Source organism: Diabrotica undecimpunctata, chromosome 4 (genome assembly GCF_040954645.1).
Source record: "Diabrotica undecimpunctata isolate CICGRU chromosome 4, icDiaUnde3, whole genome shotgun sequence".
Classification (NCBI taxonomy): domain Eukaryota; kingdom Metazoa; phylum Arthropoda; class Insecta; order Coleoptera; family Chrysomelidae; genus Diabrotica; species Diabrotica undecimpunctata.
Genome location: NC_092806.1, coordinates 20,828,063 through 20,854,532, shown reverse-complemented (window position 1 = coordinate 20,854,532; position 26,470 = coordinate 20,828,063). Strand labels below are relative to the sequence as shown.

At 34.7% G+C, this 26,470-nt stretch overlaps 1 protein-coding gene across 2 annotated transcripts in view; it reads left to right on the top strand.

The window, feature by feature from the left end:
* Positions 1 to 26,470, top strand: part of uif (sushi, von Willebrand factor type A, EGF and pentraxin domain-containing protein uif) — a 175,026-nt gene that overhangs the window by 85,689 nt on the left and 62,867 nt on the right. For both annotated transcript variants that reach the window (XM_072529111.1, XM_072529110.1), the window contains exon 4: positions 19,212 to 19,293. In XM_072529111.1, coding sequence (XP_072385212.1) covers positions 19,212 to 19,293 — 82 coding nt within the window. The remainder of the gene's footprint in view (positions 1 to 19,211; positions 19,294 to 26,470) is intronic.

The window sequence follows — 26,470 nt, the reverse complement described above, 5'->3', positions numbered from 1 at the left end:
ATTGAAGCAAAAACATTTTTATGATAAATTCCAAACTATAAACCATTGAATTGATTCTACGTGAAATATATTTTCTTAATCGACGTATTTTTTGTTATAAAATCTTTTATTTGTGGTCTTTTTAAATGGTCATCCTATATTAATGAATATTATCGCACTCCAATTCTTTATATAAAGCCTTATTCAACGTTACTTCGATTCTATGTAGAAGGGGATACGTCAACAGGTGATAAAAGGAGATAAAGAGAATGAAAGTTTTTTAGGTACTACGCCTAAGAGTGTTATCAAATCTTCAAACAGGAATTCTAAAAATGCATCATGAGTCTGTAGAAAACACAGTATGGGCCAAGTAATAAAAAAAAAGTTGGAAATATAATATTTGTTTAAAATGATTTATTAGTATGTCACAATTCTGGAGCAGTAGTGTGACTACTAGTTGTTTAATATAACAAATTTATGTTGGTTTTATATTATTGCTAACTTGGTACTGATAGAGGATATTTAAAATAAAGGCGGTACTAATAGTATCATCCCACCTGGAGTACTGTATTATTTTAATTCGTTAGTGTACAGAAGACGGAACTGGTTTGTTACTAATTGATTTTTAAGTACTTCCTTTTTATTTTTAGATTTAATTCTACACAATTTGTAAAAAGGTTACAACCTTATGATTCACGAAGAATTTATTGGACGTGAACATTTTGAAGGCTTGTCCTGTACATTTTTTGTAGTATCTAGTTGAATTTATAAATTGTTAGACAGGAGTAGGGCATTATCTTTAATTTTTACTATTTATTTATTTTTTTTGCCGCATCCACCAACAGGTTATTAGCGGCGTTACTCAGTAAACAAAAATTTTAAATCTGATACAAAATATTGATTGATTTTAGATAATTTAATAAGTTTTTTACGTGACAGTTTTCTCCTAATAAATCTGGTAGAGTATTTGGTATATTGTTTATTGAACGTTTTCTATGGAATTTTGGACACTCAATTAACAAATGGACGACGAAAAGAGGCGTAGCATATAGGTCGCACAGGGGGCGTCCACTGGCCGAAAGTAAATAAGAGTGTGTGATCTTAGTGTGTCCTACTGACTACACGTAGGCGCGTTAGAACCGTTTGAATAAACCGTGCCCTAGCTCTAGTTTTCCACTGTCGTGTATCTGGTTTTAGCGATCTTAATTAAGATTGCGATAGAAACCATTCGCGCTGCCACTGACCAATCACTTTTTGTTTAAAAAACGTTTTGAGATCTTTACATATACTCTCACGCAATAATTCAGATTCCGCACTTGTTGCTGCATCACGAGTACTACTGTCTGCCTCTTCATTGCCGATAATTCCTATATGCGATGGTATCCATATAAATTTAGGAGTTATGTGGTTCTCTTGGGCGATTTGTAGTTCAATTTTTATTAGTTGCTCCAAGGGCTGTTTAGGATACAGATGCTGTATTGCAAGAGGAGAGCTGAGCAAGTAGGTGAGAAACAGAGGTTTTGAAGTTCTTGAGAGGTTTGCATGTTTTAGGGCACGGTAAAGCAAACAGTTCCGAGGTGAAAACACTTGAGCTAGGCCTAGGTAGTTTAAATTTAAAAGTAGACGTTAAAGTAACAAATGCAGAACCAATGCCATCATTAGATTTAGAGGCATCGGTAAAGATGTTCGTGCAGTTAAGGTAGTCTCGTTCAAGAATCTCGTTTAGTTTGTTTTTGATTAGTATGTTGTTATTGCATTTTTTGGAGAACTCTATTAGAGATGTGTTGCAATTTGGGATGCTTATTAACTATGGAGTCGTGTGTTGGATGGTATAGTGAAATACATCTGGCATTGTTGTGTCAAAATTATTCAGGATTGATCTTACTCGTGTGTAATAAGGTTTTCCAGTACGAGGTTTATTAAAGAGAAAATCAAGATTATTTTTAGAAAAAGTACTTTCGAAGAGTGGATGATCCTTATTAGCAGATACAGAAGAAGCGTGTGAAAGAGTTAAAAGTGCCCACCTATACTGCAATGATGGTTCTCCAGTTTCGGAATATAAGCTTTCTATGGGTGAAGTGTGAAAAGCTCCGAGAACGATCCGAAGTGCAGCATTCTGGATTGTATCCAACGGCTTTAGGGTACTCTTGGTTGCGGAGGCATAAACAATTGAACCGTAATCGAGTTTGGATCTAATTCGTGTTTTATACAGAAGGGGTAGTATAGAGAAGTCGGAACCCCAGAAACGATTTGATACTGTTTTAAGCAAATTGAGTATTTTGTTGCATGTTAGCGCCAAGTGTTGTATGTGCTTTTTCCGGGAAAGTTTTTGATCCAGCCACATACCAAGGAATTTCACGGAGTTTTGGAAGGGAATGATACTGTTGTGAAGATAAAGGACTGGTGTAATGGATGATTTTTTTGTAAACACCCTACCAGTTAAAATTGTCTGTACTATTCTGCACATAGATTCTTTTTGTGCTCCTTTAATGTACACCACTAAATCGTCGGCATATAGGCGAGCTTTGAGAGGTTTATGTAATTTGTTTAATATGTTGTTTATGGCGACTAGGAATAGGGTAGGACTAAGTACTGAGCCTTGTGGGGTACCGTTTTCTGCAGTATTTTACTATTTATTGTTATTTTCGGTTTTAATTTATAAAGTATAGATAAGAATAAGTGATAGATTACAGACACATACAAATACTTTATTATATTTGGACCACAGTTTGATTGTTGCTGACTTTAACTTCCGGTATAGACTGCTTAAGAAATGGACCACAAAAGGAAGGCCTGTAGTAAAAAACTTATTAAAGAAAAGGAAAAAATAACTCAATACTAGAAAAACAAGCAGATTAAACTTCTTTGTGATTCAGTTAGCCTCCTGTTGGAATCTATTTAAAATTAAGATTCCAATAATTTAGAGTATTGTTTTGGTCAGTGGCGCACCCAGGGGGGGGGGGGGGTTTTGGTAGTACTCTTTTTAGTTAATTGAATGAGGCCCTTAATATACTCTATCCAAAACTTGAGCAGCATCCAAAAAGATGGCAGAACAAACTGTTTTTCCTTCCTTATTTCTTCTTCTTTCTGTTTATAAGCAATTTTGCTTGTTCATTGGCGGATTAATACCTCTATGAAAGCTTGTCACTCCTTCTTTTGCGCATCATCATCATCATCATCCAGCCTCAAGAGTCCACTGCTGAACATAGGCCTCTTCCTCATGTTTCCAACCCCGTCTATCTTGCGCCGCTCTCATCCAGTTTTTATCGAGTATTCTTAAATCGTCAGTCCATCTTGTAGGTGGTCGACCGACGCTTCTCTTGTCTTCCCTTGGCCTCCATTCCAATAACCTCTTTGTCCATCGCCCATCTGTCATTCTGGCTATGTGTCCTGCCCATCTCCATTTTAGTCTGGCTATCTTCTCGATGATGTCAGTCACTCCGGTTCTTCTCCTGATGTCTTCGTTGGTTATTCTGTCTCGCAGAGTTATTCCTAACATGGACCGCTCCATTCTTCTCTGCGTGACTCTCAGTTTGGTAGCTGCTGCTTTTGTTAAGGTAAGTGTTTCTGCTCCGTACGTCAAGACTGGGAGGACGCACTGATCAAATACCGTTCTCTTTAGGCATGTGGGCAGCTCACTTTTAAAAGTTTCTCTCAGTTTTCCAAATGCTGCCCACCCAAGGCCGATTCTTCTCATCAGTTAATGAGTCTGGTTATCCCTGCCAATCATAATTTCATGTCCCAGGTATTTATATCTATCTACGAGTTCTATTTCTTTTCCACCAATACTGATGTTCTGGTTGGGTACCAAATTGGTCATGATTTTTGTTTTCGAGATATTTATATTTAAACCTACACTTTCTGTAGCCACAACGAGTTCCTATACCATCTCTCTTGCCATACCTAGATCTTCAGCTATTATAATTATATCATCGGCGAAACGTAAGTTGTTTAGATATTCTCCATCTATTTTTATTCCCTTTGTCATCCAATCCAAATTCTTAAAAGCATGTTCTAGCACCGTATTAAAAAGTTTAGGTGACATTGGGTCTCCTTGTCTAACCCCCCGTTCTATTTTTATGCGAGTACTTCTTTTGCGCGGTCGTCCGATACTTCTTCTGGTTGCCGATTGGTGACTTATCTCTTGCTATTTTGACGACACGGGTCTCCTCCATTCTGCTTATGTGGTTATTCCATTCTTTTTTTCTATTTTGTGTCCATTCATTTATACACTTTACGTTACATTATCTTCTAATGTTTTCACTTCTCTTTCGATCTCTCAGCGTATTTCCTGTAATTCTTCTCAGTACACTCATTTCTAACGTTTCCAGTAGCTTTTGCGTTGTGGCAGTGTCGGGTCTTGTTTCTGAGGCGTATGTCATTATTGGTCTTACACTGGTTTTATAAATTCTTGACTTCATCTCAGTGTCAATGTGTCTGTTTCGCCATATAGTGTTATTAAGGCATCCTGCCAGTCTATTTGCTATTTGCACTTGATCTCTCACTTCTTTGTCCAGGTCTCCATAGCTAGACAGTGTAATTCCCAGGTATTTTATTTCCATTACTTGTTCAATATTAATGCCATCAATTTCTATTTTATATCTGGTTGGTTCTTTGCTGACTACTATTGTTTTAGTTTTCTGAGTTGAGATAGTCATATTAAATTCTTTTGATCTTATGTTAAATCTGTGGACCAGTCTTTGCAGACTATCTTCATCTTGGGCTATCAATATTGCGTCGTCTGCGTAACAGAGTATTTTGATTTCTTTGTTTCCAATTTTGTATCCTCTTCCTTTGTTAACGGTTTTAATGATTCTATCCATGATCAAGTTGAAGAGCATTGGGCTCAATGAATCCCCTTGTATTATTTCGTTGCCCATTTCTATAGGTTCTGTAAGTTGTCCATCTATTCTGACTTCCATTTTGTTGTTTTGGTAGATGTTATCGATAGTTTTTATAATATTTATAGGAACTTCTCTATCATACAGAAGACGGATTACATTTTTGTGTCTTACTCTGTCAAACGCTTTCTTTAGGTCAATCAGACACAGAAATGCTGGTCTATTATACTCTAGTGATTTCTTCTTTATTTCTACTAAATTAATTATTCCATATATTTGATCCAAGATTGAATGACTTTTACTGAAACCAAACTGATGAGGTTCCCTTTCGTCTACTATTGTATATACTATTTCAATGCGGATAACCCAGTGAAAATAAGTTTATTGACGTTTCAATTTCCACTTCTTCAATCGTTCTCATAATAGAAACTTAAACAAATTTTGTTTTTTGTTACTTGGTGAAAAACTCTTTTAATAATTTAATTTTATCTGACTCATTTATATTGACAATTCAGACATATATTATACATTTTAAAGTAGACGACTTTAAAATGATACTACCAATATTGCTGAGTTGCGTTCCTGGAACGACTTTCATTACTATTCATTCGTAGAATAGTTCATTCGATTACATGAAATGAACTTTAACTTGAGAATATCCGTCAGATAAAATCATAGTATGTGATCCATCTTTAAAAATACAACCACTTGCCATGACGACAGTAAAATTCTACGACACCGAAACACAACCCAGATTCATCACTGAAGCAGACAAAATTCCATTGGCCATTCCAGTTTTGGCGAGCTCTGCACCATTCGAAGCCTTATGCTTTGATGTCAAAGGTAACACCAAAAGCGGACGGTAAGCTCTCACTTCCATTCCAAATAATCTTTGATTAACTGTTCTTCTGAAGATTACCCTTCCTGTAGCTGTAACTAAATTATTTCTTATTTGATGTACACTGTCCGGTCTATTTCTGGGAGCAGGAAGTCTATGATGCCGTAAATCACGGCTTTGCAATGTTCTTGAATGTCTAGATCCTCCACGACGTCGATAAGTCCCATCATTGGACCACCTCCTTCAAACTCCTAACATCGTTGATGGATTAGTTTCAATTCTTTGTGAAATGTCCCGTAAACCAAAACCGACCTCTTTTATGTCTACAGTGAGCCCTTTTTCAAAGTAGCTTAAATGACGAAATTGCCGATGAATTGCCGCAAACTCAAAGTAATGGAGCACTCTTAGCATTTAAAATTTTTAAGTAAATCAAAAACAATCTAACATTACTAAAAATTACAATTAAACTAAAGTTAAATACACAGAAATAAACTTTCTTATCTTTTTTGTTTTTGCGAAAAGAAAAAGAAAAAGCTTTAGTTCAAAAAAAGATAGCGAGGTAAAAACTTTATCGTACATATATTTTCAGATGACTTTGAAAGAAATATTTTGATTGAAATAATTAACCTTACATAAAGTGTTGAATTTTTTTTGATCATCAGTATATTTCTTCTGTTCGTGGATCGAATCCAGGCGATTTGCACTTCTTCAAGAGCAACAAATTTAATTTCCATTTCGTTCTTGGTAAATATCAGTCAGTTTTTCAAGGTCATTTCTTTCGTTTAGTTGGAATGTGTTTTTTATATGTTCTGCAAAACGTTTAGCTTTTGTGAATTGTTTCTGGCCCAGCTACCATCTGTATTTCTTATTTGGGGGTTGTGCATGATGGGTCTTCTCAGTTTCTTAGTAGCCTTCCATAGTGAATAGTCAGAGCTTTTAGCATACGTTAATTCGCTAATGTAAGGTCATTTGTATTTTTTCTCTTTTGAAGTTTTTACATTGCAATGTTTACTTCTTTATTATTTTTTAAATAAATAAATTTTTACACAGTTCTTTATTGTGTAATTTTGATTTTTTACCCTTTTTAGCCATTTTTTTGCAGTAAATTTGAATATTTTTGTTTGAAGGGGCGCAAAATTTTGTTTTGTCCGGGGCGCTAAACCCCAAAACCGGCTCTGATAAAATACCTCAAGATGATTATCTGATTTTTCAATCAAACAAGAATGTAATTTGTATGGGAGAGTGCTATTTACAGTTTTTATTTACGGATGACTTATTGTAGTCATTTACTACCGAATACTTGTTTACTAGGTATATTTATTTAAAAAGTATTCTATTTTTAACTATTCATTGACCATTTATAGTTTCAATGTCACAACAATTTCCTAAAATATACGTTTCTTGCCTGTTGCCATGACGCAAGGTTAAGATTTAGTAATATACTGCAAAGAATTGATAATAATTTTACTATGGCATGTTTTTTTCAGATACAGAAGATTAACAAATAAAAATAATAACGTTAACCGTTAGAAATAAAAATTATAGATATATATATATATATATATATATATATATATATATATATATATATATATATATACATACAACGCAAAAGTCTAGGGATATTTTTTTAAATAGACGTATTTTGTTTATCTGTAATCAACTTAAAAAAAGTAATACAAAATTTGTAGTTTAAATTGTTGTTTAATATGTCAAAAACCATAAATTTCAGAAAAAAACAGAAAATTGGAGCAAAAAAAGTATGGCCACCACGTTGGTTTATCACAGCTCTCCATCTACTGTTTATGCTCCGAATCACATTGTTAATGTCTGCTTGAGGTAGTTGTGTCCATTGTTCTCTCAGAAACTCTTTTAATTGAAGCTCATTGTAGATATTGCCCATATGTGGAGTAATTCTTCGTTAGAGCATGTCCCATATATGCTTAATGGGATTCAAGTCCGGTGATTGTGCTGGCCACGGCAATACATCAATACCCTCGTTATCCAACCAGTTTGTTACAATATGCGCAACATGTGGTCGAGCGTTATCATGCATAAAGTAAAAATTTTCTCCAGCAATAGCAGCAAACGGGCGCACAACAGGTTCAAGAATAGTGTCCAAATATTGCTAACTTGTGAGAAAGCCACGTGGGAAAATGAGGTCAGTTCTTCCGTCACTCATGATTCTGCCCCATACCATTAATGTACCACCTCTGTATGCATATACTTCTTGAAGATGTCGTAATCGTTCTCCATTTCCGGGTCGTCTCCAAACTCTTGTCCGACGAAAATCTGGATGAAATCCATATCTAGACTCGTCACTAAACAAAACTGTGGCCCAGTCATTGCCAGTCCAGTTCTGAAACTCTTGATACCAGGTTAATCTTGCAGCGCGATTGCCTCTAGATAGAGTGAGCAGTACTGTGATTCCTCACAGTACTGCTGCTAATTGTTACATTATGTGCAAGCTGTAATTCATTAACCAGCTCGGGTGCTGTGATTTTTGGCTGCCTTCTGGCATTTGAAATTAAATATCGGTCTTGAGCGACGGTTGTAGAGCGACCATGTCCTGGATGTAGCTCGGCTGGAATCCCAGTGTCTCTAAACCGACGCCACAAACGACTTACGACGCTTTGGGAGGCACCCAGCTGGTCAGCAACTTGAGTTTGTCGCATACCAGCTTCAAGGAGGCCCACGGCTCTATTCATCTCGTCCAACGTTAAATGTTGTCGTTGCATGATAAAATGACAATATCTTTAACTCACCTACTAAGCAAGAATGGTATAAAGTGACTAAAATTAAAAATAAACAAAACATAAAAATGTCGATTTTTATGTTTTGTTTATTTATTATTTATTTATTATTTTATATTTATTATTTATTGTTTATATGTCCCTTATAAAAAACATTCTAAAACACGTATTGCTATTAGTTTTACAATTTTTTTTTTGATAAGAAGTGAGTGTCTGTATCAACAATTATTGTACAAGCAAATTTACATGGTCATGAAGTTTCTGTCATTGGAATGTCAAATTATTAAAATATTCTTAGACTTTCGCGTTATGTGTATATACATCTATAATTTTGCGATTATTTTAAAAAGTGTCTATCGACTTGTGATACGTGAATATTTTGAACGGATTTTTCAGTTTCCCATAGTGTCCAATACAATTTGTGGAAGAATCAAGCATGGATCAAGCTAGTTCAGCCTTGAATCCAATGCGCCTTTTCAAACAAAAATTGCGAGAAACGTCAAATTGATCAATGAATATTTACATTACAGAAGTCATTTTTAAAATTCAATTTCAGCCCAATTTTTAGGTAAAATGCAAAATGGTTTATAGTCTACACATCTACACCATGTTCATTGAACAATTTATCAGAAAACTGTACCTAAAGTGTTTCCTAAGCAATACTCGTGCGAGCTGCTAACTCTGATAGCATTTTGTGCCAACTACAATGAACACGAATCGTTTATATTCTTAAAGTTCCCTATCCGTTCGGGACGTTGGCCACCACACGGCAGTACAACTCTATTTCCTGCGCTGCGGAATAGCTGCGTTGATGTTGCTCCAAACTACTTGTGTAGGTTTGCAAGCCAGGAAATCCTTTTTCCTGGACCTCTCTTGTTCACAATCTTTCCCTGGAGTATAACCTGAAAGAATACATATTTTCGTTCGTTTTGCATAATGTGTGCAAAATATTGTAGTTTTCGATATTGTACTGGTATTAGCAGGTCAGATTCGCAATTCATTCTTCTAAGTACTTCTTCGTCGGTAACTCTATCCACGTCTAGAATGACTGTATTCTTTTCTCCATGGTTTTTAAAATGGTCCACGCCTCGTCTTTGTATTATAGAACAGAGTAAATATGGAATTAGGAGTCTTTTGAGTTGTGAGCGTAGATCTTTGCTATAAAGTAAATTCTTTAATGTGAACTTTGACACTCGCTGAAGTACCTGATTATTCGCCCATAGAATCGTACGTTGATTCTTCGACTTACTTATGACCATCTTTTTCGTCTTCTTAATGTTCTATTTAAGTCCGTATACTTCACTCATTGTTATGGCATGATCGACCTACCGTGCAGGCTATCCACGCTATAAGTATAGTGTCACCTGCATATCAGATATTGTTAATGACTTTACATCGTTTACTTTGATTGCCTCTGTAAGATCTTCCAACACCTCTCTAAAAATCTGTTCTGAGTATACATTGAACAGCAATGGAGACAACACGCAACCTTGACTGATTCGTTCCTGGATTTGAATCGAAGTATACTGTCCATCAACTCGTACATCGTCCACCCACCATTATAAACTACCTCAGATTTGCTTATTAAAGTTAATGGCAACAAGTTAAACCATCTGATTCGCTGACGACATAGTGACAATAACGGGCACATTCGAGGAACTACAAACTATAGTGGAAGAACTCGCAAACAGCTTGAAATACGTCGGCCTAAACATGAGTATGATAGAAACAAGACCAATAAAAAACACAAACGTCCCTAACTATAAATTATAATGAGATAGAAGTCCAAAAATATATCTACCTAGGCCAAATTTTGAAATTTTACAAAGAGAACCAAAGTACGGGAATCACTAGAAGCGCAAGACTGACATGGGCAGGATTTGAAAAACTCCGTTGGATATTTAAAAAACGCAAAATACCTTAATACTTGAGGAGCAAAGTATTCAACCAATGCATCTTTCTTATCATGACATTTGGACGTCAAACTTAAACTCTAACCAAGGCAAATGTGAATAAACTAGCCACAACTAAAGGGCAATGTTAGGTATCTGACTGTCATGTATAAAGAGTAACACGATTGGGCAAGGTCAAAAACAAAATTCAGGATATCACAACAAAAACTCAAATGGAGCTTCGCAGGCCACAGTGCTAAATAAACAGAAAGACCAACGTTGGAACGCCAAAATACAACATAAGACCTTACAAAGATATACGTTGGACGTAGATCGTTGGAATGAGTTGAATGAGCCCATGACCAAAAATTTACGATAGAATGCTAAGGAGAAGCAGAAGAATACCATAACACTGTTAAACTCTGTTGTCCTGAGGCTGGGTAGAGAGCAAATTGGAACACATCTGTAAATAAATCTGTAACCATTGTCCATTACTTCAATTTCTAACTCCTCAATCATTCTCGGCGAATATTCAAGAAACTTTAATGGTTATCAAGCAAAAAGATTAGTTTTACATGAATATCTTCTAATAGTTTGACCACTCTCAGTTGCATTACCGCTGTATTACCGTTGTATTACCGCTATTGAAAACTAATTCTTCAGCTGTGAGATGTCTTTTTCTTCTCACTTAAAAAGTGATAATGAAGAAATATACACGCCAAGTTTTCAGGTTAGCTAAATAAATCAAACCAAAAGAATCATAGGTTTTAAGTTTCAAAAAATCTCATTAGTATCCAAAGACAAACAACTATGTATAATCACACTGATTGGGATATAGTACCAATTTTCTGAGTGTAAACAAATAAAAGAGAAAGATCAAATGCAAACTAAGGTGTGAAGAGACTTTCACTTTTCCATAGTATCTCAATTAGAATATTATTTAAAATTTTCTTACTACAATTATTTAAAAAATATTTAAAATTCAATATATCTTATGAACCATTGTCTATTTAGCCGACAAAGCTTGTAAAGTTTTCTTCCATCAGCAATTACTATTAAATGTTTTAACAATGAACCGAAGGTGCGGTTCAACAGCTGCGCGATTATTAACACATAAAGCAATATGAACTGTATAACACATTGATTTTAAAGTCGGTTAATTAGCAAGAAGCAAGACATTATCATTGCCAACACTCAAACATTAGAATAGTTACAGTTTCCAGTTGAATTACATAACAGTTAATGCACAGAGTTTTATTATAATTTTATTGCGACAGAAATATGGTAATTGGACCAATCTAAGAGTTGTTTGAATTAAAAGACACATGGTCGAGACATGTGAAGTGCTTATATAAGTTGCATATCTTCTGCAACTTCTGGTTTACAAGTGATAAAATATGCGTATTCTGAAGGTCACTTTATCACGTAACGTTAGTGATTATTATGACAAATGGTTATATTGCTTTTCAACTTTATATAAAAAATTCATACATAAAATTATTATATAACTGAATAGGGATAATATTTCAAAACTCTATGTCCAGCCATCTCTTATTCTATGCAGGCAATAAAAAATACAGTATCCGAATTGGACTTTATCATAAATCATATAAGAGGTGTAAAAAATTTGCAAGGTATTAAGGTAATTGCAGAATATATAGACTATATGTAACATTAAAAATGAAAAGAGCATCGCTAAAACTTACCGGCATACGACGATATTATAAGATATTCATGCGTTTTGTGCAGACACCTAAAGCTCTGGAAGAATACAATCCCGCTTAACAGTAGTTATAAGTGACTTTATTGCGAAACTTGATAGCAAGCTAAACCACGAAGAATCCAAAATAATAAATTTGGGTTATGGCGGAAAAAGAGGTAATAAATAATAAATTTATTCTTCAATAAAAACCCTTAAAGAGAATTAAACTGGATATTGGCTAAGTCTTTGTAAAATCAATATTTGTATCAATATAATAAAATTAATTTTTTTACAAAAGTTTTATTTAAAAACTCTTTATAAAAGATATATAATTCAGGCTACATCACAGAACATTTTTGGACTAAAAAGTCCATCATCAGTGTATTATTACCAAGTATACATGTCGCCATGTCTCATTCAATCAAGACTTCCTTTCTCTTCATATCGCCAACTATTCTCATGACCTACATCCTCAGCATCTACTGTTACATCAAAATTTACACTAATTTCTCTCCTTTTGTCGTTAAGTCTTCTTTCTCAGACCACTCCAAATCATTCTTTCAATGCATCTAACTTTTTCATCATTCCCCGCTTCTTTCTAGTATTACAAACTTCACCTCTGACCCCTATGCCTAATGTTCTTCATACTCCTTTGTTACTAAATAAATAAATTCAGATCAGACAATTCTATTCCCCCTCTATAAACTATCCAGAATCACAAAATAAATCAATCCCTCACTTATAATTATATACATCCCTTCACATCACATACCTAGATAATTTCATGGTCCATCTAAAGTCAAGCCCCACATCGGAATCTCCTCTTATCAATCATTACTTTAGTAACGTCTTGTTCAGTTAAATTTTCCCCATCACAACAATAATAAAACTCCTCATAAAACAAATCGTAACTCGGACCAAATAGATTCACCCTATACCTATCAGTTTTGTCAATCTTTAACAATCTGTTAACACACAAAAAATTTTTAATCAACTCTTGCCTTAAAAAAAATTAAAAAAGTTGGATAAATTTATTAGAAAAATTTGTTCTTGGCAAAATTATCTAGATAAATTTGTATATTTACAATAGTAGTAAGTAGTGTAGTCCCCAAGGGCCCATATTTTATTCCATGTGTATCAGATTTCCTCTTTATATAAACTAAACTGGGTTTAGAAATTTTTGACATCTAGAAATGAAAGATACCAAATATACCTCAAGTTGAAGCCAGCTTATCTTATTATTTTTCTGCTTGCTTGGTTTCAAAATTATCTAAATATCAAGTTAAATTATTTGATTGAACCTATCTCTAGCAATAGCAGCTGGTATTATAAGACGGTAGTAGGCAGTATTGTCACACCGAAGCATAAACTTGATGGTTTTCCTTTTAGAACCCTTTTAATTCTTTCCAATTTCAATGAACTCTTTTATGGCTGGGTGTGTCTTACTATATAAAGGCTATTTGTGGTAATTTACAATTGATATGTCCACAATCGCTGTAAATAGACACCAGTACCATTGTTGGCCTCTTGCCGCAATGGTGTGTTTTTCCAGCAAATGATTGTGTGAAGAGATGATGATCTTCTGATCCCATATACTTAGTAGTGGTTAAGACATTATAATTCACAATAAGTAGTGATTAAGGTACAGGATTTTTTTAAATATCTAGTAATTTTGGGTACAAAATTTGTGAACAAAGTCCTGTTGTCGTTGTGTCGCACGACCAAAATATCTTTATCGTCGAAACAATAATCGCAGCCCTTTTGGCCTTTTGAATTTCACTTAAAGTTTTATTGGACATCGTTGTCATGAACTGTGCCGATAGCACAAAAAAGTTTTTCCTTTAAAGATTTCCGTAACCCATTTTATACCTATTGAAGTAAAGTTTATAGTTATGGGGATTTTTATTTATTATTGACAGTATGTTGATTACTACCCTTGTTTATAATGGCACCTTTTCTTATCCTGTTTCTTTGCCGCGGTTTAATAAGAAAAGGTAGCAACATCCACTTTCCTTACAGAGAGCCCCTTTCCACTTATGAAAAGACGTCTGCCTGAATTTTTTTAGAAAAAGTATAATCGACGACTTAAAATACCTCAGTAATACAGCAAAATGAATACGAAGAACTAAACATTTTAAAACTGAAGAGAAAAGTGACCTTCCATCGTAAATATAGATACCTTTTCTACCTGTCGTCTGAGAATAGACATGGTATCCCGATTCCTTCAACTTTCTTCCTATTACAACCCAGTAGTAAGTACAAGTAGTAACTAGTAAGATTCCGTAAGTACACCCCAATGAATCTGTATCAAAAGAGGATGCTGTGCGATAATAGGTTAAGCAGATATCATAAATGATCCTACCATCCATCTAACTGTTCCTCCTATAAATTATTATTTATTTCCTATAATTTGTTGTCTCCCCCCAACTCCTTTCTGTGGTCTTGGATGCCGTTTACTGTTCCTTTTCGCCTCTTAGGCGACGTACTTATATTCTCATTTATATGATATTCCCTGATTTCTTGGAGCTTTTTATCCATACACCCTTTTCTTATTCCTGCACACCAAGTTCTCTTTTTATTTTTTATGTTTAGGTTATCTAAATATTTTTGTCTGTACTTATTCTTCAAACCATAATTTTTCTATTCTTTTTTAATTGATTTAGTCGATTCTCAGTCGCATCTTTCAGCTTTCTCAATTATTTCCCATTCCATTAGTATATTATCCTGTTTTGAAGTTGTAGTAGCCTTGTTGTCATATCGACAAATTATCAGCAGTACATGTGTTCTTGAGATTGTCGATGTCATATTTTTTATATGATACACTTTTTCTTCTATTCTTTGGGGCACTCTCTTTTAGTACATAAAACCTAATATTGTTAAATTAACATACTTTTATAATTTTACGTCTAAGAACTTCCTGGAGTTAAACAGTAACTCGTTGCAAAAATAACTAAGTTAAAATAGTGCATTGTAGGGTATTGCTAATGAATCAATTGGGAGCGTACGCATTAAAGAGACCTTGAATTTTTTTAAAACCACGAAGTGCATGCTTAAAGAATATATTTTCATAGTCTGTGGATTTCGCGTGGTCACTGAATATTAAGTACAACTATTAAGGGAACTGCAATCATGAAATGATTTTTCTTTATTTAATAATACAATCGATACTACTAGGTATAAGGTAAGGCATTAGAGTAATAGCAGACCTACCATAAAAACCTGATACAATAACAATTCGGGTATCAAAATAAGACAGAAAAAAGATTAACATTAGTACAACCACTGTGAGAAAAGCAAATAAACGAACTACTACTTCTGATTCCAAATTCTGATTCTTAAATATGCAATCGATATGCTGTAAATAAGAGTTTGCATCATTTTTAATTGGGGAGATTTTTAGGATGCTCATTAAAATAATATTTCTTACTTTCTCATTATTCAGCGTCTATATAGTATTATAAATAATACTCCATACGTATCTTGCAAAAGAATAAATGCCCGAAAGGATATTTGGCAACGCTATAAAAACAATTTCTTTTAAACATTTAACTTTGATTAGTAATTTAAACTTAATGAAAGTAATGTTTTGCAATAGCGTATACACCTGCAGGTATATTTACTATGCTAATATATATTTACAAACAATTTTTTATCACAGTAATCTATTACACACCCCAATGCACATACTAGTTTCGTTCCACTTAGGGGACTCGCTTTCAACTCATTATTATTCAGTACCATCTTTAATTGTATAGAATATTTGTTCTAATCGCCGATTGACATCTTATCACCTTTATTATTATGCATTTTCTAAAATACTAATTTGAAAAATGTATCTATCGTGAATATGGTTTTCAATATAGTGCTGTAAAATTTGGAAAGTGGGAGGTATCAAATGAAAATTCTTGTTGTTGCTGCTGTTGCTGTCTGTTGGATTTATGAATAAAATCAAAGTCGAAGGACTAAATACGGAATCCACGTAATACTTTTACAGGAAAAGAATATCGGAGCAGATCACTGGGAATGAAATATTAGAAAACGATAATATCGAGGAAAGCTGGGAAAACCTCAAAAATAACATAATTAACACAGCAACAGAATCACTTGGAGAGAGGAAAGTAACGAACACTAACATATCAAAAAGGAAAACACCATGGTTTAAAGAGGAAGTAAAGACAAAATGTGAAGAAAAGACGAAAGCCTTTTTACAATACAGAACACAATAAACACAACAGGCATACAACCACTATAAACGAATCAGAAATAAAACAAATACTTTAGTTAGACAAATAAAAAAGAAACACTGGCAGAGTTTCTCAAAACAGATGAAACACGACTTCTACGGAACACAAAAAGAAATATGGAGAAGGATCACAGGACAAAGAAAAGACATGAACGAACTAATAAAAACGAAACACATTCAGAAGGAAACATGCGTAGACTATTTTCAATCCCTATTTGCTAAAGGTGACGATAATGAACCACCATCACCAGAGGTGACGACAACCGAAGAAATAAATATTGAGGAGAAAGAGGTAAAGAAAGCATTAAGGAAATTAAAAAATAGAAAATCACAAGGAGAGGACAGAATACCGAACGAACGTCTAAAGTACGGAGGACCAGATCTGACCAAACAACTATTAAAACTAATCCAAAAAATAATAGAACAAAACAGAATTCCTCAATTTTCACTAAATTTAACTTTTTATTTTATTTAATCTTCTTTAATACTGTCTGTCAGAAATCCGTTAGATAACGCACAAGAATATAAAAAACAGGAAGTTGAAAACGAGGATGCCCAAACACCCTTTGTTAAAGAAGTAAAAAATAAAAAAGGAGAAAAAACTAAAGGGTATAACTAAACAAAATTGGAACAATGCTGGTAGACAGTATTAAAGAAGATTAAACAGAATTCCTCAAGAATGGAGATCAAGCATCTTAATACTTCTCTTTAAAAAGGGAGACAAATTGGAACTGGAAAATTAAAGAGGAATTAATTTATTAAATACAACACTAAAATTAACAACCAAAGTGATAACAAATCAACTGAATGAAATTATATCACTAGCAGAAGAACAACAAGCTTTTAGGTCGGGAAGATCATGCACCGACGCTATATTTATAATGAGGCAAGTGCAAGAGAAATCATTAGAATACAACAAACCGGCATATCTATGCTTCGTGGACCTCACAAAGGCATTTGACCGGGTCAAAGAGATTCCCTGAATCCTCTATTGTTCAACCTGATAGGGATGAAATAATAAAAAAATAAGAACTAAAAAAGGATACCAAATGGGAGAAAAACAACTTAAAATAATCTGCTATGCAGACGACGCAATACTACTCTCTTAAAGTGAAGATGATTTACAACGTATGCTGCACCAATTTAATATAACCGTCAGAAAATTTAACATTAATTAATTAAGTTAATTTCCCCAAAAAAGAGAAAATGCATGGTTACGACAGCAAATTTACTAAAATGTAAATTGGAGCTGAAATGTCAGATAATAGAACGTACTACTACTACTAAGGATTTCCACAGTTTTCACTGTCTTCCTTTACTCAACCGTTTTCTCCAATTTTCCCTGTCATTCCAGTCTCCATCTCGCAGGGTTCTTTTCTCCATAGCCTCGTCGATTTCATCTCTGAATGACCTTCGGGGTCTTCCTCTCTTTCTTCTTCCAATCGGGCTCCATTCTGTGATTTTGTTTATCCAGCGTCCTCTGTCCGCTCTTCTGACGTGGCCGTACCAGGATAGTCTCTTCTCCTCTATATAGTCGATTATGTCTGATTGCACTCCCATTCTCCGCTTAATCTCTGCGTTTTCAATTCTGTCTCTTTTTGTAAGTCTACAGCTTCTCCCCAGGAACTCCATTTCTACTGCTCTTATTCTACCTCTATTTCTCTTGTTTATTGTCCAGTTTTCGGACCTATATGTCAGGATACTTCTTGTCAGGGTATTATATATTCTCTTTTTTGTCTTTATCGTAATGTTCTTATCCCACAACACTGACTTTTTAATAGAACGTGATGGAGTTTAAGTATCTAGGCATCACATTATCTAGCTACGGAACGCTCGAAACTGAAGTGGAAGATCAAGTGAATAGAGCAAACAGAGCCGCAGGCTGAAACAATATGGAGAAATAAAAATATCGAGAAAGAAACGAAAGGCAGAATTTACAAAACAGTTATCAGACCAATAATGACATACGCGGCAGAAACAAGACCTGACACAGACAGGGCAAAAAGGATGTTAGAAACAGCGGAGATGAAAACACTTAGAAAATTGATGGTAAGACACTATGGGACAGAGCTAGAAGTACAGATTTTAGACGTAGATGCAAGGTGGAGAACATCAAAAACTAGGTAAAAAATAGAAGAGTAGAATGGAACGATCATATAAGCCGAATGACAACAAATAGGATAGTAAAGACGACAAGAGACGGTTCCCCAATAGGAAGACGATCAGTAGAAAGACCACTAAAACGATGTAACGACTACTTACTGGAATCACATTGAAAAACAGACAGAGTCTTGTCTATATAAAAAGAAGAAGAAGAGGATTTATGAATACACCGTGTATTATTGAGTGTACACAAAAATACGAAACGTACAGTTTAACATCACGACCTTGTCAATTTTTTTTTTTTTTGATTTTGTAGTAGACATTGAACCCATCATTTGGCATCAAAAGCGGATACCCTTAGGGGACATTAAAGTATTATTTAACGCAATTTTTGAACATTTTTGACCCCCTCCCCCCATGTAATGCACCGTAATGTTTTACATTCCTATCGGACGCTTCTTTGAATGTAACATTTGTTGGTTAATCTTCCATCGACTCGTACGACTACTTCCAATATGTATAGGTTTTTTGTGATACATAGATCTCTACCATCAATGACTTTGGTTCTAAATATGTTCAAAACCGTTCTAGACTTCACCCTATTGAAATCCTTTCCAAAATAATGCACAACCATACAACGACGCCTCTTTTCTGACACTACTTAGAAAAAATAAAAGTTATTGTTGAGTTTTCATTGTCCGCAAAAAACGCACTTACGCAAAAAGTTATTAACTCTGCTCTCGTTTTTAATGATCTCGCAAGAGTTATGTCACTTTAAAATGTATTTAATCGTATTTAAAACCATTTAAACGATGTTTTTATGCTTAAAATCAAAGTTTAATAGTTAATTTTTGTTTCAGGATGGGAACTACGGGGTCTCAACTGTTATAAATTTTTCAATATTAGGCATTCGTGGGAAAAGGCGGCGGAACTTTGTAGAAGGTTAGTATAATTAAATTTTATAATTACTTAAATAGCTTTAAAATTATTTCGAGTATTCGGAAGCGTATAAATACCTATTTAGCGAGTAGGAAAATCAGTGTTTAATATATGACCTAAGTTCGTTATAAAACGATAACCAAAACGATACATTTAGGTTGTATTGGCAAATACAACTACATAAAACCGTAATTCACTCCACTATAACGTATAAACAAAATTACTGGTATACGAGGATAACGAAAGATACTTTCAGACTATCTTCGGGCCTTGTAGAGACGAGATAACAGGGGAATTGAGAAGAAATCATAATAAGTAACTCCAGACACTCTGAGCAAGATAGAAATTAGACATCGTCCACTGGTCCATCAAATATTATTTAAAAAACCACAACGCAATCTTCACATCAACGCGTTTTCAGGAACAAGAGAAAACCATACAGTCGTAACCATACAGTGATTCGGAACAAGACTCAGATGTGGCTGATAATTCCAAAAAGACCACTAGCTATCATGAAAAAAGCAAAAATGATAATAGTAAAAAGAAGGAAGACGTTTCATTTAGCAATATGCTTTTAACAGCAAAAATGATCTTACACTTGCAAGACAATATAACAATCTGCAGAAAACATGCAATAAACTGTAGAGTACGGAATGTTACAAAAATCTTTTTGCGTCTAACTTAGGGATCAAACTTCAACTCACAAGTCTGCCACTTCAAAGGAAACTTCAACACCAAATTTTCGTTCACTGCTTCGAGGACGTTGTTTTCTATAATAAGTGGTCGTGGGATTTGTGATTGCGTGCTTATTTTCATATATTTCGTTTTGTTGGTGTTTATTATTAAACCCATTTTTGTAGCTGATTATTTTAATGCTACATACGCCTCTCGTACAGCGTTTTCCGTTCTACCAACAATATTTATATCATCAGCATAGGCCAGGATTTGCACCGATTTATTATATATTGAACCAGTTGTTGTGTGTTGTGACATACGTATTACTTTTTCCAGAGCCAGATTGAACAGTATACAGTATACAGACTAAGTAGTCAACCGAACAAAATATTGGAAAAGAACAATTTTGATTCCGTAACGGTAACAAGGAAGGCATTTTGCAGTATTGTTACAAAAGAGATGTGAATTTTGTAAAACTTTCATAGACTATGAAAAAGCAATCGACCAAATAAAACGTACAGAACTACTTCAATGCTTAAAATCGAACACAACTATGACACGCATCTTTTAATAAATTTGTATTACAAAAAAACAGTTGCAGTTAGATAGTACCGATAGAACGAGTTGTGATGCAGGAATGCGTTATGTTGTATGTATTCGGAAAATAATTTTCAAGAGGCGCTGTAAGATAGGATCGAAGGTGTAAGAATGGTAGGAGAAATCATAAATAATACAAGATACGCTGATGACACGATCATTATAGTGGGGAGCATCAAGGCTTTACATTTTAAAACTGATGTTGCAATTCCTTTTTAAATATTGGAGAAGTTGGTTAAAAAATGAAATCATGCGACGAAGAGGTCAAGATTAGAATGATAATGGCAAGCAGAACATTCAGTAAATCAACATCCACATCTACTAACTGAATAAATAAACTCAAATGCTTTGTATGGTCTATTTTTCTTTATGGTTGCGAATAATTGACGCTAAAAATCGACACAATGAATAAAGTAGAGGCGCTTGAGATGTGATACTGCCGAAGAACACTGAAAATTTCCTGGACTACACGCAATAACATAAGATGTCCTCAAATTGCTACATAAAGGTCCGCAACTTCTAACTATCGTCAAAACAATAAAATTAGATACTTTGGTTAAAAGGCACTCATGGTTGAGAAATGTAAAAGGCTGGACCGACTAGTTGTATAGCAACTTTTCCATGCAGCAAACGATTGACAAAGGTTTAATGACGTTGTCGTGAGGATAACCAACGTTTGAAGCACTTCTTTAAAAAAAATAACATGTAATTATAATAAGGCTGTAAATTCCATATTCCTCGCCTCATTGTCGAAAGAAAAGTAGCGGTGAAGAGATGGATTGGTCGTAAAAGGCACTCATGGTTATGAGATATAAGAGGTTAGACCGGACTGGGTGTAGAGCAACTTTTCCGTGTGGCAAACAATCGAGAAAGGTTTAATGCCGTTGTCATGAGAATAGCCAACATTTGAAGCAGTTCTTAAAAAAAACGGCGAATGGAACTTGGATAGTTAGCCACAAAAGCGAAGCTTTTCGGACGCATATAAAAAATAGTTTAAATGTATTTATTTTTTTTATCATCTATGAGTATACAATTTTCCAATTATCATACCTTACATTGGAGATATTCACTTGGGTATCATCTATTGCACTTCAGAAATATTGCTTTTATTTAAGCAAAACTTATAAAGAGTGACAATTCAATCTCAAGTTAAAAATAAAAGTACTTCCACAGCCATGACAGTCGAATGAGACTGAAGAAAACAACATTCTTGAGTGGAAACAAATACATGTACACCAGTGTCACAAATACGGTAATGTTTGTGACAATGTGAAAGGAATCTGCCACACCTCAATTTCATTTTCCAAATAAAGAAATTACTAGTAAACACCTTATTACGACCGGCCTTGCTTCCTAATTCATATTTTATATCATATTTGTCATAAACTTATAGGGATTTTATTGTTGCTGGTCGTCGACCATAAGTATAATAAATATTGACTTAAGAAAAAGTGATTACCACCGATGTATTTCACGGCATTTTTGAAAAGTAGGTCTCCGATTTCGACGAGACTTCTTACAGGTGTACTCGATGGTTGATCGCCGGGGGCTATCCAAATTCTTTTCGATCAATTTCAGCCTACAGAACCGCACTGACTCATTATTATGAAAATATGTATTAGATATAAAAGTTTTCTTACTTTTACGAGAGTAGGTAATAAGATTAATGTTTTCATTTCAGTTGTTAAAATACCCATGTCATAGGATCCCGTTCTTGTTATGTTCCAATCGGTTTATTCTTAAAAATTCCTTATTTATAAACTACAAAGGATAATTATTTTTAATAAAACAGATGTTAACAACTGTTTCTCCTCTAAGAACGAATTTTCGTTAGAACAAATAATTTTGGCTCTATTGTATAAGGATTTAATGATTCCCTTTTTAATATGAATGTGATCTAATTTGTAATTTAGATATCTGTTGGTGTGTGTTGGTTTTCTATGCACCTGAGTCTCATATCCAGTATCTTTCTTGGATATTATAACATCCAGGAAAGGTAGTGTGTTATGATATTCCTTTTCCATGGTAAATATTATTGTCGCTTCTTTATCGTTTATATTAGTCAGTAAAATTTAAATTTATAGTCAAATTGTGACTTATTCCCAACAAAAATAGTAAATCTTTTTTTGGATGCGATTCTATCGTCATGATTTTTTATGCCAACAACGGCTTAAGTGTTACAAATGTCTTATTTAAAGTTCCAGTAAAACTATTCTTAATGATAAATATTGATTTTGTTTATCCTTTAGATTAAGAAACATCTGTTCTTTATAACCCATGTTCGTCCTACTTTCAGCACGACTTACTATATCGAACAAAGGTCAAAAGGCACGACCAAATCATCCGACCCTGCACTCACATACCGAAACATCTCAAGGTAGACGGTGTATTCCGGTTTTTAAGAGGTCCGTTCTTTTGGAGTCGATGTCAACAGGTCAAACATAGTAAAAGATGCAACGAGCATATGATCAATTAATATCGACTAAATTTTATTTCAAGGAATGGTCGACAACCAGATACATGTCATTGATTAACAAAGTAGGCCGCTTAGAACGACTGTGTAGGATGATCGTTAAAACAAGCCTTCATTTTTTAGACAGAACAGTAGTGCCCAACAGAGAGATAGAAAAGAAGTTAAAAATAGATATGTTGTTGGCTGCAATGTAAAATTATTATTTGCATTTTGTTTTCCTACTATTTGTTTGTCGAAACTTAAACTTTTCATCATTGTTTAATTTGTTAGTGTTATTTAATATCTTTAATATGAATTAAACACAATTTCAGTTCAAAATACGTTTATTTTGAGATTTCCACTTCGGGAAAACGTTCTTAAGATACAAATATAGTTTGTAGCTTCTCGGGAAGATTTAAAGACTAGTTTCTGTATGCATAACGGGTGTAATAAAAACATGCCCAACGGCTGCCAGAGAAGTAACCCTTGATCTCATACCTCTATAGAACCAATTGGAAAGCATAGGGTGACCATTGAAGGAATCATTAGACCAAATTGTCTGTTCAACTTAAAAAAAGTCAGTAAATATGTCCAAAGAAATGCCAAAGAAGTATATCTTTGTTGATAAATTTAATGCCGAAATGAAGCTGCAAAAACGAATGTCAGTTCGTTTAAACTAGATCAAAAACTATTGTTGACTTAATTTTATAATGTACGATAGTCAAGCAGCAGTACAAATACTATCTTGGATTGTAAATGCGTGAGCGTCCTAAATGAGGAGAGGGAGTGTCCTAACTATCCGATGAATGTGATGGCCGAATATCTTTTCAAGAGAAGGATCATGGTTGAGAAGGGCATGCTCGTTAGATACAGCTAACATCAAACAAATGTGTCAAATATCTGAAAGTGACTATACCAATATGTCGAATGGGCGGAGCATATACGGGTGGTAGCCCGGAAGGCAGCGAAGAGTGCGGCTGTGCTGGGGAGAGTGATGCCCAACATTGGAGGACCCAAATCAGAAAGGAGGAGGGCCCTACACGTCCTTAACGCGGAACCAGTCTGGAGTGAGGCGGTAGAGATACCGACCTACAAGATACGAGTGGACAGAACAAGTCTGTGTGAACTATCACGGGTTGCGTTCCTCTCCATATGTTAACAGAAGAAAGGAGAGATCTCTATGAGGAAAGAGAGCATTTGACATCAGCCATAAAAAAAAACTGAAAGATCGATGGAAAGATGGTAAGGAGAGTGGAACAACACAGAAGATGTTGCCCAGTGGACAAAGATGTTGATCCTGAGACTAAGGGGCTGGGTGGACTGTAGTCACAGATACAGACAAATTCCTAGTCTGCGAATACTCCGATGCTGTTACTCACACAATGCTGAAGTGTAGTAGATAAACAGTGGAGAGAAACAGAATATATAGATAAATAGGTATGAACCCTGTGACTGTGGGAGCGAGAGGGATGACCGTGAAGATGACGGGAAGGAATAGTGTACACAATTACATCCGAGCAGTCATTAAGAAAAAAGAAGAAGAGAAACACCAGCCTGATTAACGACAGAGATAAGATCTAGATAAGAAAAGAGAGTTTTTCGAAGATGTCGTAGCCTTACAGCGACCATCCCACTTTCGGAGTACGGTACGGGCGTAAATGCGCACATGGAGGAGAGAGTGGTTTTAGTTGGTAGGCAGGATAACAGAAACGCATCCGTTTTCAGGATCTCCTTCTAGGGGAAAATGGACGTGGATGTACTCCTTTACCCCGAATCCAAGAATCCAACACACGCCAGCCATCCATAGGGATTTTCACCCTCAAAAAAGGATTGGAAATGCGTGATGAAATTAAATGAAGCAAGCAACATCTGTTGACCTCCTATAAATTTCCTATAAAATTTACTCTAACAGGTAGATCGCCTTGCAAGAGCTCTTGGACTTATCTGTAATGATAAGGATGTAGCTGCTGCTCTTTAAATATCCGCCAGTCAACAATAATTAAAATTTTGAAACTTGTGATTTGTAAAATTACATATTTTTAATTAAAATGTACTCAAATGTTGAATACACTCACATGTTATTGACGTTAAGCGAGTGTTTAGGATACTCTAGTGCAGCTTTTACGCGTTACGCAGAAAAGTGTCTTAGAAGAAACTTACCAAGTGAAAAAACCATTTAGAACCGTTAAACGAACGACGTTGTCGAAAAGCTGGGAATGTGAGCCCAAATAAAATAAGTTCTGGTAGATCAAGAACAACAAGAACAAATAATAAAGGAAATATTATTTTAAATTTACTTGATCAAGATCCAACAGTAAGCGTAAGGAATATGGCAAAAGAAACAAATACGTCTTCTTCAAATCATTGGCGGATATTTAAAGAGCAGCAGCTACATCCTTATCATTACAGATAAGTCCAAGAGCTCTTGCCAGGCGATCTACCTGTTAGAGTAAATTTTATAGGAAATTTATAGGAGATCAACAGATGTTGCTTGTTTCATTTAATTTCATCACGCATTCAATTTCGTATCCAAGGAATCGCAGAAGAGGGATCCTATTGGCCACAATGTTAGATCTGGTACGAGAATGTACGATTTGGACACGAGCGGTCAGAGGAGAGCAGGGTCTGGGCGAGTAAACACCGTTTTCGTAAGAGTTTTGAAAAACCGGCAAAGTTTCCGGTAATTTCATGTATGTGGTGAGAGGGTGATTTGAGAATAAAATGCAGTGTGGCAATTTTGTATTGTGAGGTAATCACCGTTTGTTGTAAGCTGTATCCTGTGTCAAGGGATTTGATAACAGCATCCTGAGGGCTAAAAAAGCCGACATGGGTCAGATTTTGATTGTTTAATGTTTGTGGGACAATGTTTTTTGTTCAAGTCTAAATATTTTGTATCACGAACTTTTGTATGTAAGTAATGTAAGTTTTATGTACCAGCGATTTGTCATATTTTAGTTTCTTTTAAATAAAATAAAACTTTGATAATTAATTAATAATTCAGCAAAGTTTGGTAGTTTATTTCTACATATGACAGTTGGTGCATCTTTTTCTGCCATTTGGTACATAACCATAGTTTGAATTTTGTTTTGATGTTAGAAGGTTCAATGTTTTTTAATAGATTTAGATATTTTTTTGTAGTAAATGTTTATGTAAAATAAAAATAAACATGCAATTTTTCTACAAACTTTCCTTTCTAAGGGGTAAGAGGATTTTTTAAACAACGTCCCAATTTTAAATAGTTTAGAAATCATCTTGTGTAGTGTTCGTCTAGGATGTCTCTGTAAGTATTTCTTTATTGCTTTTTCGTAGTTAGTTCTCCCAGTCCCCCAAAAAAAGGAATCCTTATGCACGACCTTGCTTTCCAACCAAAACACGAGTAGCCGTTCGCAAACTTCTCAATTGTTTTGCTTACCCTATCTCCAAGCCCCATAATTGTTCAGTCCCCTTTTTAGCTCC